The 13,394-nt window shown below is 36.4% G+C and overlaps 1 protein-coding gene across 5 annotated transcripts in view; it reads left to right on the top strand.

Moving 5' to 3' along the window:
- SEC24B (SEC24 homolog B, COPII component) overlaps nucleotides 1–13,394 on the top strand; it is an 86,368-nt gene that overhangs the window by 58,651 nt on the left and 14,323 nt on the right. For 3 of the 5 annotated variants that reach the window (XM_006727193.3, XM_006727192.3, XM_081812013.1), the window contains 8 exons: nucleotides 707–891; nucleotides 3,860–3,962; nucleotides 6,137–6,263; nucleotides 6,840–6,949; nucleotides 9,084–9,196; nucleotides 11,741–11,859; nucleotides 12,232–12,287; nucleotides 12,538–12,744. In XM_006727193.3, the coding sequence (XP_006727256.1) occupies nucleotides 707–891; nucleotides 3,860–3,962; nucleotides 6,137–6,263; nucleotides 6,840–6,949; nucleotides 9,084–9,196; nucleotides 11,741–11,859; nucleotides 12,232–12,287; nucleotides 12,538–12,744 (1,020 nt within the window). The remainder of the gene's footprint in view (nucleotides 1–706; nucleotides 892–3,859; nucleotides 3,963–6,136; nucleotides 6,264–6,839; nucleotides 6,950–9,083; nucleotides 9,197–11,740; nucleotides 11,860–12,231; nucleotides 12,288–12,537; nucleotides 12,745–13,394) is intronic. The other 2 variants (XM_006727194.3, XM_031025653.2) reach the window with 1 other exon arrangement.

The following is a 13,394-nucleotide window of genomic DNA, read 5'->3' as shown; positions in this document are numbered from 1 at the left end:
AAATCTTGCCATTTGCAACGACGTGGATGGAACTAGAGGGTATTATGCTAAGCAAAATAAGTCAATCAGAGAAAGACAAGTATCATATGCTCTCACTGATACGAGGAATTCTTAATGTCAGGAAACAAACTGAGAATTGCTAGAGTGATGGCAGGGGAAGGGGTGGGAAGGCTGGCTGATGGACACTGGCGAGGCTATGTGCTATGGTGAGCGCTGTGAATTGTGTAAGACTGATGAATCACAGACCTCTACCTCTGAAACAAATAATACATTATATGTTAAAAAAAGAAGAAGATAGTAGGAAGGGAAAAATGAAACGGGGCACATCGGAGGGGGAGAAGAACCATGAGAGACTATGGACTCTGAGAAACAAACTGAGGGTTTTAGAGGGAAGGGAGGTTGGGGGGGATGGGTTAGCTCGGTGATGGGTATTAAGGAGGGCACGCATTGAATGGAGACTGGGTGTTACACGCAAAGAATCACGGAACACTACATCAAAAACTAATGATGTATGTTGACTAACATAACGTAATAAAGTAAAATGTAAAAAAAATTTAAAAAATAAAATTCTGTTTCCAAGCCAGGTTTAAATTTTTTTATCTTCTTATTTATTCTGTATGTTAAAATCCTATATATAGTATAGTACATTGTATTCATGCTTGTTATATTGTCCTTTTGTTTTTTTTGTTTTGAATTGCTTTTTCAGCAGTATCCTGGTATGAACCAGCTGTCCTCCAGTCTGGGAGGACTGAGTCTTCAGAGTTCTCCACAGCCGGAAAGTCTGAGACCTGTAAACCTCACCCAGGAGAGGAATATTTTACCCATGACTCCTGTTTGGGCTCCTGTACCTAACTTGAACTTAGACCTAAAAAAATTAAACTGTAGCCCAGAGTAAGTATTTATTTTATGATCTTTAGTAAGTAATAGACTTTGTCAGAAATGTTTGACTTTCTTTTTTTTTTTAAGATTTTATTTATTTATTTGACAGAGAGAGAGCACAAGTAGGCAGAGAAGCAGGCAGAGAGAGAGGGAGAAGCAGGCTGTCTATTGAGCAGGGAGCCAGACGCGGGGCTTCATCCCAGGACCCTGGGATCATGACCTGAGCCAAAGGCAGCCGCTTAACTGACTGAGCCACCCAGGCGCCCCAGAAATGTTTGACTTTTAAAACTAGTGCAAGTGATACGATATTAATTCCTTGATTGGAAGTTTTGTTAATGGGGACTTTTCCATTTTACTCTGTACAGAAATTCTAGCTGTAAAATTCATTTTAGATCCTGTTCCTGCCTCCAGCTCTGTCTCCATCAGTTCCATTCCCTATCACCTAATGCAAGGGAAATTTTTTGAGTGAAGGATTTCAGGAACCCAGATCTAACTATATTTTTCTTAAATCTCTTTTTCCTTACTTTTCACCAGTAATAACTTCTGATGTCTTTTAAATAAGGTGGAATTTTTAAAAACGCATGCCCTTCAGTCTTTACTTGAAAAGGACACTGACTTCACTTACATAATCCCAAGAACAGATTTAAATGGTTTGTCTCTGGGTTTTCTTTTCCCACGCAGCATAGAATGCGAAGACCATTACCCCCAGGCTTATTTATTCAGCCTGGATTTAAATTTGGATTTCCTTTATTGAATATTTCCTCACCTCATGGAGAAGTGTAGCCGATAGTTTGCATCCGGTGGCCACCAAACCCTGGTGTTTCCTCTGGGTGGGTGAACAAGCTCTGTCACGCACCTCACAGTACCTTCAAAACCAAGAGTTCTCCTTTGTTGTTTGCTTTCAGTACTTCACTTCACTACCCTTTCAGTGTCTTCTTCCTTGCATTAGGAGAAATAGCGTTCCTCTTTACAGCCAGTATTTTCCTTTATTAAAGCAGTAGTTTTCTGGCTTGTTAAAAAAACCATAAGCTTCTCTTTTTTCAATCAAAATCTTACGGAGATTTCCAATACAGAAAACAGAAAATGGAGTTGCTCCGAGGATTCCCCCTCTTCTGCCACACACTACCACCAGCCCCCATCAGTGCCTAAGGCAGTGTCAAGATCATTGCTGTGAAAATGTACAATCATTGATCCTAAGAGGAAAACAGCTGCCCATTCCTGTGAATATAAGTTGCTATCAGGTCTATGAGTATGTGGATTTTGGCCTTCTATTTTGAAAGAGTAAGCATTCCCTAAGTAGGTGAATATAGTGTATACATATGTCCTAGGTAGTGGATGGTATACGTTTCTACTCAGTTATGTGTTTTCTGTGAAAATTTCTCTCTTACCAAGGTAGCAGTGCAGAGTATTTATGAGTATAGACTTCTTCACAGTTGGATAGACTCAGGTTCTTACCATAGTTCCACTGATAAGTAGCTATAAGACTCTGCAAATTTCTTTAAAAATTTTCAATATTGTCAATGATAGGGTGCCTGGGTGGCTCAGTTGGTTAAGCAACTGCCGTCAGCTCAGGTCATGATCCTGGAGTCCCGGGATCGAGTCCCTCATCGGGCTCCCTGCTCAGCGAGGAGCCTGCTTCTCCCTCTGACCCTCCCCCCCTCTCATGTACTCTCTCTCATTCTCGCTCTCTCAAATAAATAAATAAATCTTTAAAAAAAAAATATTGTCAATGATAAAACAGGAATAATAATTGTTCCTACATATAAAGATAAATCATTCATTCAATAAATATTTACTGAATGCCTTCTAAGTTAAGGGCCAGGTACTGTTTCTAGATGCTGGAAATGAAGCAATAAACAAACAGTTCCCAATCTCTTGCAACCTTTATCCTATTAGGGAAGACATACTATGAACAGTCAGAAAGTCATAGCTTAACCATCATAAGTTGGGGACCATCTGTATAATGCAATGTCAGAATATTACTATGAAGTAGGGAGTAGTGAGGGTGGAGGTTGGCTGTTTTCAATTGAGGAGTCAGGGCAGGTTTTCCCAGAGAGTTAACACTTGAGTGGAGATCTGAATGAAGTGTGAGAGCAAACCACGTGATCTGGGAAGCAAGTGTGCCAAGCTACATGAACAGCAAATGCAGAAGTCTTAAAGCAGGGATCACTAGTGTTCAAGGAACACCACCAGCCTGGAGTCCAAATAAATCTGGGTATCTGTACATACTATGAGCTGCTCTTCTTAAAATTCCTTTCCTGGTTTCCAGTACTTCTGCTTCTTACCTCTCTGATTGCTCCTTTATTGATTCTGTGTCTACTGACCTTAACTTATAACTTAGTAAGTTATAAACAGTAAGTTATAAGTGAGTACTTATTAAGTTATAAATACTTTCTCTAAGAAAAGAATAGCGCTAGGGTGACACAGGACAAAGTGATCACTGATACCAAGTGGAAAAGACAAACAGGTACACAACCAACTAAAGCAAAGCAGACTAATGGTACCATAGAAGCATAAACTGATCTCAGAGCATAGAGGAAGACATCGTTTCTTCTGACTTGTGATTGGAGGGAAGGGAGATTTCAGAAGTGATAATTTTGATGAGTCTCATAATAAGAGACTCATGAAAGGCGTTTCAACAGGTGAAAATGGGTAGTAAAGCAAGAACAGCATTATTAAAGATACAGAGGTTTCCTGTTCACTCCCTCCTATCCGTGTTCTACATGCTAGTGATAATGGTTTTTTCCCAAATGTGTTGTACTTTTCCACCATGAAAATGTTGAGTCCTTACTTGAGGTTTTTTGTCCTGTATTGCATATATGCCTGCTTAGCGGAATACGGATCTTCCTAGTTATAGTTAGATAACGTTGCCAGACAGTTTTCATTTATGCCCTTCAATTCTCTTGATTATCTGCAACTATCTATAGTATATATATTTTTTGATAGCTAATAGAGTCCATGTTGTCTATATTTTTTGCAGTTCGTTTCGGTGTACTTTGACAAATATTCCGCAGACACAGGCTTTACTGAATAAAGCTAAGCTTCCTTTAGGATTGTTGTTACATCCCTTCAGGGACTTGACGGTAAAGTAACACATTTTAAAATACTTACGGGTACTGACATGTATGTTTATGTGCAGCGTATTTTGATTGTATATTTTCTTGGAAATTTTTTCATCTTCTTTTATCTTTTAAGTTAGAAATAATCATTTTTGTCAGATTCATCTCAGCAAACATTTTCTAACTAATCTGCTTTGTCACAGGCCTTAACTAAGCACTGGTAAATACAGAGATGACGAAGTCATTGACCTTGCCCCTAAGAAATTTATATCTAACGGGACAAAGATGTAAAAACAAATAACCACAGTGCAGGATAACTAATACATGTACCTAACCAAATTTTCCAAGGTACTTAGGCAGTGAGTACAGTATGGGAAGTGATTCCCTCTGGGTGCAGGAGCAGAGGTTTGCTATGAGTGATGAGGTCTGAGCTGGACTTTGAAAGATTAGTAGTTCTGGAAGTTGAAAAGGCCATAACAGATAAACTTTGGGAGTCTTTATTAAACATAAAGGTAGCACCAACAGTGATGTCCAGTTGGGGATGGAGAGAACTGTATGCTGGTTCCTAATTGTATGAAACAAATAATCCTTGTAGTAATAAATCCAAATGCTTCCGGTCTATTGAATGAAAACATTACTTAAGTTTCCACAGTTTATTGGTTTAATACTAAGCTTGCTGGATTTGGATTTTTACATACAGTTCTGGTATTTTATGCAGATATGTTGTCTTTAAAATTTCTAAACTTCAGAAATTAAGTTTCTCCAGATACATTTTATTTATACTCTATAAGGTGTATTTTTCCCTCACATTTTTTTACTACTGTAGTTTTCAACCCCTTTTATTGCTACTGAATTCCTTTTGCTCTCCTGCAAAAAAATGTGTATTAACTACCCATTATGCTAGATGCTGATGATACGAAGGTTAATAAGCTTCCTCATGGAGCTAACTTCCGTACTAGTTAGGATACATAGAAAGGAGCAGAGTGAATAGAAAATAAAATAAATGTGCAATAAATACCTTGAATGTATTCACTCAGTAGATACTGTTTGATCACCTGTAATACTATTTCAGCCATTATCTCTAAACCAAGATAGTTAATTTCCCTATACATAGATGAGAATTTTTGTCTAAACACAGATGCCATATATGATACCTTCTGGAAGTATATACACTAAATTAGCAACGGTGGCTTCCTCTATGCTGTGGAATTCTGGGCAATTCTTTATTTTCTCATTTTCAGTTAATTGTATTTCCTGATTTTTTTCATAAGTGTTATGTCATTACTTGTGTAATAAAAACTACATATGTGAAAGAAATTAAATACAAACATAAGTATTTATGTAGAGATAGAAAAAAAAAAGCCAGAAGAAAATATACTAAAATGTTATCAGGGATTAATTCAGGGAGATAGAATAATATGTGATTTCTTAGTGTTTTTTCATATTTTCTGAATTTCTTTAATTGAATATAAAGTTCCTTTCCCAAACCTTTTCTTTCCTTTTCATTTTTTCTGAAGCAGTCTGAAACAGATTTATAGGTTAATTTGTAATCTTTGTCCCCTCAATACTTTTGAAAAGATCACTAAAATTGCCAGCATTTCAGTGGTCTCTTTTTTGTTAAGTTTAGCTCCATAACCTTTCTCACCCTCTTAAAAAAATAACCTGTGCGAAATTAGGTAGGACTTCTGCCTTTCGTCATCTGAAACTATCGCACGCACACATTTTTTTTTTCATGTATTTCTTTTAAAAGGCACCTCGTGCTTGGTTCTTGTGGCCTCGGTTCCCGCGAGGACGGTGGCGGCTGTCTAGTGCGCAGAGCCTTATGCTCTGGTACCAGATGCTGTCAGGCAGCAAATGCAAAGACATTTCTGTGTGGTGTATGGTTCTTTCTCACTGGGGTTTCTGGAGTCTAGCTGATGAGCTTCGAGTTAAATGATTTTCTTGGCCAAACAGGTTTTTCTTATCAGCCAGTAACTTTTATTGCCTTTGTTTTGGTGTTATCTTACGGTTAGTGACAAAGAGGGAGAAAATGTGATGGCTGCTTGTGTTGCTCAGCACATCACTGGATTTTATGAAAATGCTTCCGTTTCAAAACACGGTTATGGTTTCTGTTCTGTCTGTGGAGCAGAGCAGTATGCGTTCCATTTTTTTCCCCTGAGGTGCTTTTTCTGCTACAGCATCTTTATTTTACTTCCTAGCAATTACCAGTGATAACATCAAATACCATTGTGAGGTGCCGATCTTGTCGAACATATATCAACCCTTTTGTATCCTTCATCGATCAACGTAGATGGAAATGCAATTTGTGCTATAGAGTTAATGACGGTGAGTTTCAGATTCTTAAAATAAGTGTGTTTAATATTATTTTAAACATTTTGACATTTTTGTCATCTGGTCTCTCTCTTCATTGCTTTGAAAACTTTCATGCCACTTTTAATGGAGAGAATATAGGCGAGAGACACTTCGTCTTGGCTGGCCAGGGGATGATTGATAATGAGGAGAGTGACAGGGCAAAGGAAAAAAAATATTCACAAAACAAGCAGTGAAGGTCATGTGGACTAATTGTGCCATGTCTGTTATCCCCTTTAGTCATTTCTTAGGTCCTCTTAGTATAATTGCTTTCAAATTTGTGTTTCTGTCTGATTTTTTTTCTATGTCATATGATGTAATAAATAGGACATAAGGTTACCTGTGTTCCGGTTTCCTCACCTGATTTCACAAGTTTTTTTTTTATCTTCATATATTTTTTAAAGAGCATTTTTATCATTAGATGTTCACAAAACCATTGTAAACCTTATATAAATATTAATGATAAAGGTGTTTATTTCTTGTTATGCATATGTCTTATTTAGCTGCAAATTATATTACTAAATTTGTACTGGATTTCTAATTGTTACCTAGTTCCTGAAGAATTTATGTATAATCCCCTTACTCGATCTTATGGAGAGCCTCATAAAAGACCAGAAGTTCAGAATTCAACTGTGGAGTTCATTGCTTCTTCAGATTACATGGTAATTACTCAATGTAAAAATTAGTCCTGGGATATAACTGTATTGGTAATTTATAATTTTCTGTTAAGTGAATTCTTGCAAAATTTTGAATTGTCCCCAGTATGAATTTTTTTTTAAATAATACTGAAAGTTTATACTTCACAAATAGAAAACTCTTTGTAAAGGTTACTTGATGTCCTAGAAGATGCAGTTATGTCACTAAGAAACATTAGTAGTTTTTTATGATAAGCACTATTTACAATTTGTTGCCATTTTGATTTGATTGCTGACATGAAATGAATATAAATATTCTTTTGCCATGTAATATTTAAGACCTACAAACAGAAAAACTCAGTTTTCAAGCTCTTAAAGATACTACCATCTTACTGGTTCACCAGTACAGCTCTCAAGATAAATGGATAGTGACTTTAATTTTTCTCTTTCCAGTTCATCATCAGATTCTACCTTTTCTTTTATTATACTATAAGAGCTCATTCTTCTTTTCCATTTATAAAAATGAATTCTTGGCTTAAGTTCTGTTCATCTTCTTTATCGCATCTACTCTTTTTTTTTTAAAGATTTTATTTATTCATTTGAGACACAGAGATACAGAGAGAGAGAGAGCATGAGCAGGGAGAGAGGCAGAGGGAGAGGGAGAAGCAGGCTCCCCGCTGAGCCAGGAGCCCAATATGGGGCTCGATCCCAGGACCCTGGGATCATGACCTGAGCCGAAGGCAGACGCTTAACCGACTGAGCCACCCAGGTGCCCCTGTATCTACTCATTTTAAATGTATTTATAATAACTTACATTTCTTCAGTACCCTCATTACTAATCTTTGTTGTCTGCAAAAATGGAAGATGTTGCTAGTGGGGAAAGGTAAACAGAGACAGCTAATGTGTATTAAATTCCTGTTTGACCCATTTCTTTCTTTGTTTTTGTAATTTTTATGGTCCTTTGTGTCCACTTTAGCATCTGCCCACTTAACTACTGTTTCCTTGTCCGTTTCCATATTAACTATAGTAAACTTTTACTCTCAGCTTCTTACCTTCTTTACAACTTACATTCCCAACTTTGTTCTGACTCCTTAGGATCTTAATCTAATTGAAGTGGTGAAGCAAGAAGTTAATCTTTAGTTTTTGCAATATGACCCATGTGATCCTTGGTTGGCATATTAAGAAAAAAAAAGATTCTACATATCCTTTCAACTTTCTATAACAGTAATTTTTAAGCATACTTCAAAAAAGAGATAATAGTATAGTGAACTCTTATTTACCCATCACCAAGCTTCAACAGTTGTCAGGATTTTTCTAAATGTATTTCATCTATCCCCAGTCCATCCCAGTGCACCCTCCCCTCACCCACTCTGGAGTTTATTAAATGCTGATCCCAGCATCATATCATTTAACCTATAAAATACTTCAGTATACATCTCTAGCAGATAATGACTCAACATACTTAGAATACCATCACAAGGACTTCGTTTATACTTGGCACTTAACCCCTGGGATTTAACCACCACCAGGTAACCTAAGAGCTAGTACTAATGGCTAGTACTATTAGTTGTCAGATTTTAAAAAATAAATATAAAAAAGTATTTTTCTAGAGTAGGGAAGCGATATAGATGTTCATATTAAAAAGTAAGCTCATTTTTTCTTTGAAAGATACCTCAATCAACACTCTTATCAGGAAAACATTTAGCCCATCTACTTAAACATTACTGTAACAACTCCTTTTTTTTTTTTTTTTTTAAGAGAACACAAGAGCAGGGGAGTTGGGGGTGTGAAGGGCAGAGGGAGAGGGAGAGAGAGAATCTTAAGCAGGCTCCATGCCTAGCACAGAGCCTGATGTGGGGCTGGATCTCACAACCCAGAGATCATGACCTGAGCTGAAATCAAGAGTTGGACGCTTAACCGACCGAGCCACCCAGGCACACCTAACAACTGCCTTATTATGCTTAATCCATAACCAACTTTATAAGAAAAAAAGTTAAAGGAATGTCATTTTCATTAGTACATAAAATCTTATAAAATGTCGATCCTCCTATTTGTATATTTTTTGTGTGTCATTTACTCAGTAAATACCCAGTAGTAATAGTGTTATAAGAAGAATAAATTGTGCCTACTAAATAAATTACATTATTCTCATTCCTTTCAGCTTCGTCCTCCTCAACCTGCAGTTTACTTGTTTGTTTTAGATGTATCTCATAATGCAGTGGAAGCTGGATATTTGACAATTTTGTGCCAGTCATTGTTAGAAAATCTAGACAAGTAAGATTTTTTTTACTCATAATGTGTGTGTACAAATATAATATAAATGTGAAATCTTTATTAGCAGTTTATGGGGTTAGTTTTTAATTACAGTTTGACTTCGTTTATCTCTTACTGCAAGAGTACTTCTTGTCCGCCTCAGACTAAGGGTCCTGCTACTTCGATTACTACAATTTATGAGTTGGTATCTGAATCATAGAATTGTAAATGTTTAATACTTGCCAAGGAATTTAGATTTCATCTAACTGTTCCTCTGACTTAGCAGATCTGAGCACTGGCCAGGGTATCAAGGACCTGGATGAGAGAAATCTAGCTAAAATTTATGCCTGAGCAAGGAGTTTTTCATATTAGTTTTAAATGTCCTAATGAGAAAATGAACCAGATAAAGGGAAGGGAGGAATTGATTTTGTACTGAACATTTCAGGAAGCCAGAAACTGAACTCTTCATTTTGGCACATTGATAACGAGCTGTATTGTGAAATTAGAAAGAGGGTATAGGATAGATTGCTTATACTTGGCTCTAATTCCTGCCTTGTATTAGTCATGAAGGAGACCCTCAACTAGCTTTAAAAATGAACCTTCCACATCTCTGGAAAACAAAATAGTTTGTACATTTCTTTTTTTTACTCCCAACACCACAGAGATATCACTCTAGGTTATTAGTAAGAGTGGTTCACACCTGCATTGGTTCTTGACATGTGTAGAGGAGTTGGGGTGGTTGCACATATAAATACTTTGTCAGAAGTACTCTTGGTGATTCCAAAAAGTTTCTCCCATCTTCCATTTGAGCCTGAGAATCCTTCCTCTATTAAGTGCTAGCTTTTATCACAGTAGTCTGCATGGCACTGATCTGGGCCTGTGATAAGTGGATAACATTGAGATAAAAATATCCAGAGATATTAAGTGATTTGCCTTTATTTTCTGTTAATAACTTAGAGTTCTCATATTTTTATCCTTATTGAAGCATTTGCCCTGTTTTTAGTCACAGGTGCTTAATTCAGATACAGCTTTAACAGTGAGTGGCAATGGAAGACTCTCTGCAAAGAGATAGTTTTAAAACTGAAGAGTCAGCTTGCTGAGAAAGTATGAGCATATATAACTCTAGAAATAGGAGCCAGACCAATGAGTAACTATTTGTGAGTTAAATAGACTATGCAAAACGAAAAGGATAAAATTGGGAATGGAAAATCATTTAAAACATGTATATATATTTAATTAAGCAGAAAATAGAAGTACTAGGAAAATTAAAAAAAGGGTAACATGTTTTTGGAAAGGGCTATTGATAGAACATTGAGAAAGAAGAATCTGATGTGGAGCAATTGTAGCTCAACTCTGAATTTTGAGCTTAGAGTAGCATGGATAAGTAGTCTCCATTTTAACTGGGAACAAATGACCCTAACACTCATTGACCTTAGAAATTTCAAAGGAGCAAAGAATTTGTCTGTAGAAACATCGTAAATCTTAACCAGTATTGGTAAGCTAAACACCTGCTTAACTTGGTGCATTCTGTTCTCTGAAGTGCTTTTTGACCTTGTTTGCAGACCGTCTTGACTAGCCTGATCAATCATGCATAATAGTAATAATGCTTCTTGTTTTGATGCACACTATTTTGGCATCCTGTAATATTTAAAAATATTTTTAAAACATTGCTAAATAATATAACTATTATATATAAAATTATATAACAGCAGTTAATGTAGTTGGTGGTACATAGAAACATACTTTTGTAAGATGAGGCATCCACTTCATCAATAAGGAGAACCCGACGAGTAATGAAATGATTTATTCTTTTTTGCCAAGGCATTGACTTTTGAATACTGAGTTCCAGCAGAAAACTTCTAAAAGGTTGATGATAGATAAAATGTTTTGATGTTCTTAAATGTGGTTTTTATTTAAAATTTCTACATTAAAATCTGCTTTACATTACATTGTCTTTTCTTAGAAAGTACTCATTTGTCATTCTGCCCTTAAACTATTTAAACTAGATACATTGTTTTTGTAGTATTGGAACTGAAAATATGAGTAAATTTTTAAAGGAGTGTGTTTTAAAGGAAAGTTAGCAAGAAATGTTTGGGGGATTTTTTGTTTTGTTTTGAGAGAGAGAGTGTGCGCATGGGGGGGGCGGGGGTAGAGAGGCAGGGGGAGAGAGAGAATCCCAAGCAGGCTCCACATGGCCAGCATGGAGCCCAACTCAGGGCTTATCTCACAACCCTAAGATCATTGACCTGAGCCAAAGTCAAGAGTCGGACGCCTAACTGAGCTACTCAGGCACCCCAGAAATCTTATCAGTTTTAGTTTTGGTTTAGGTTTGAGCATGGTTCCGTTTTCTAAAATATTAACTGTAAACATGTTGGTTTCATCTGAAAATGGGATGGTTCATCCTTGGTCTGCTCTGATGTATGTTGGTTTAGGGAGGAGTAACTTTCTGTCCTCTGTGAAAAAGCACATGTAATATTCTTGGACTTAGTTCACTATTTTATTATTTTTTTAAATAAAATATGTAACTGAAAACTTTGAATTTAAAATTGTCATTTTTATCCTTAGGCTTCCTGGAGATTCACGAACAAGAATAGGATTCATGACCTTCGATAGCACTATTCATTTCTACAATTTACAAGAAGGATTATCACAGCCTCAAATGTTGATTGTCTCTGATATAGACGGTAAGCAATGAATAAGTCTTTCTAACTATAGCTTTTAGAATTGAGGCTGCTTTGTTTGACAGTACATCCTGTCATAATGCTGTAAGGATAATTTGGTGTACTTTGATATTTGTTTCAAAATAGTTTCCTGGAAAAAAAAAAAGTTTCCTGGAAAATACTTCATTCTCAGTTTTCTATGCCTGTGTGTGTACTTACACACGTGTGCAGACACGTGTAAAATGTACGCAGAGTGTGTGCGTGTGTGTGTGTGTATAATAAAGCAGTATTGTGATACCCATTATATATGGCCTGATAAAAACTAAGATTTTTAAATTGATGATATTCTTTTGACTTGATTTATCTGTTGGTTAAAATACATGTTTTCCCTCTTAGATGTTTTTCTACCTACACCGGATAGCTTACTTGTGAATCTATATGAAAGTAAAGAGGTGAGATAGATTTTTTTTTTTTCTTAAAGTATGAAAACATTTCTGTTATTTCAACTGTTTACTAAAATCCTTAACATTTGTTTACTTGGTATATAAATACCACATAGACAATGTAGGTAGCATATCTATTGACCCCCCTCAGGTTACGGTCCCCCATGATAGAGTGGTATATATTATACTGCAGAATGTTTTAAAGAAGAAAATTGCCTTGCCCTCTCAGTAATTCAACTTTTAATCTTTGTTTTCTCAGCTTATAAAAGACTTATTGAATGCATTACCAAATATGTTCACCAATACAAGAGAAACACACAGTGCCCTTGGTCCTGCGCTTCAGGCTGCCTTTAAATTAATGTCTCCAACAGGTGGCCGTGTGTCTGTATTTCAGACACAGTTACCTTCCTTGGGCGCAGGACTTCTGCAGTCCAGAGAAGACCCTAATCAGAGATCAAGCACAAAGGTATTGTATATTTGGTTTCTAGGTCATACTTAAGATGGTGTTTTGTACCTCCATAGACTGTGTGATTATGTGTTCATTCTTCTACTTTTCTACTTCATTAATAGTAAAAACTCTGCTGAGAAAGTTTAATCGAATTATCGTTTTGTGTTGTTGTATTTCTTGGTTTGCAAGTCATAGAAATTTAGGAATCACTTACTCTAATCCTTTCATTTTACAGATGAGGAAAACAGATTAAACTTGCCAAAGGTTAAATAACTAATGGTAAAGGTGTGACTTGATTTTCTGGCTGCAGTGCTCTTTTCTGTTAAACAAGGGATAATACTTACTAAATCTGAGATATTATAGTTTAACATGCTCGTACTAATAAACATTTTAATTACAAAGGTAATACAAATCATTGCCTAACAAATTAAGCCATCAGTAATCTTTACTATCAAGATAATAGTGTTTATGGGCGCCTGGCTGGCTCTGTTGGTAGAGCATGAAACTCTTTCTTATTTTTTTTTTTTTTTTTAAAGATTTTATTTATTTGACAGAGAGAGACACAGCGAGAGAGGGAACACAAGCAGGGGGAGCAGGAGGGGGAGAAGCACGCTTTCCGCTGAGCAGGGAGCCCGATGCGGGGTTCAACCCCAGGACCCTGGGATCAT

The sequence above is a fragment of the Leptonychotes weddellii genome, chromosome 2 (assembly GCF_054177405.1).
Source record: "Leptonychotes weddellii isolate Sample4059 chromosome 2, ASM5417740v2, whole genome shotgun sequence".
In the NCBI taxonomy this organism is placed as follows: domain Eukaryota; kingdom Metazoa; phylum Chordata; class Mammalia; order Carnivora; family Phocidae; genus Leptonychotes; species Leptonychotes weddellii.
This window is presented reverse-complemented; position numbering and strand designations above follow the sequence as displayed.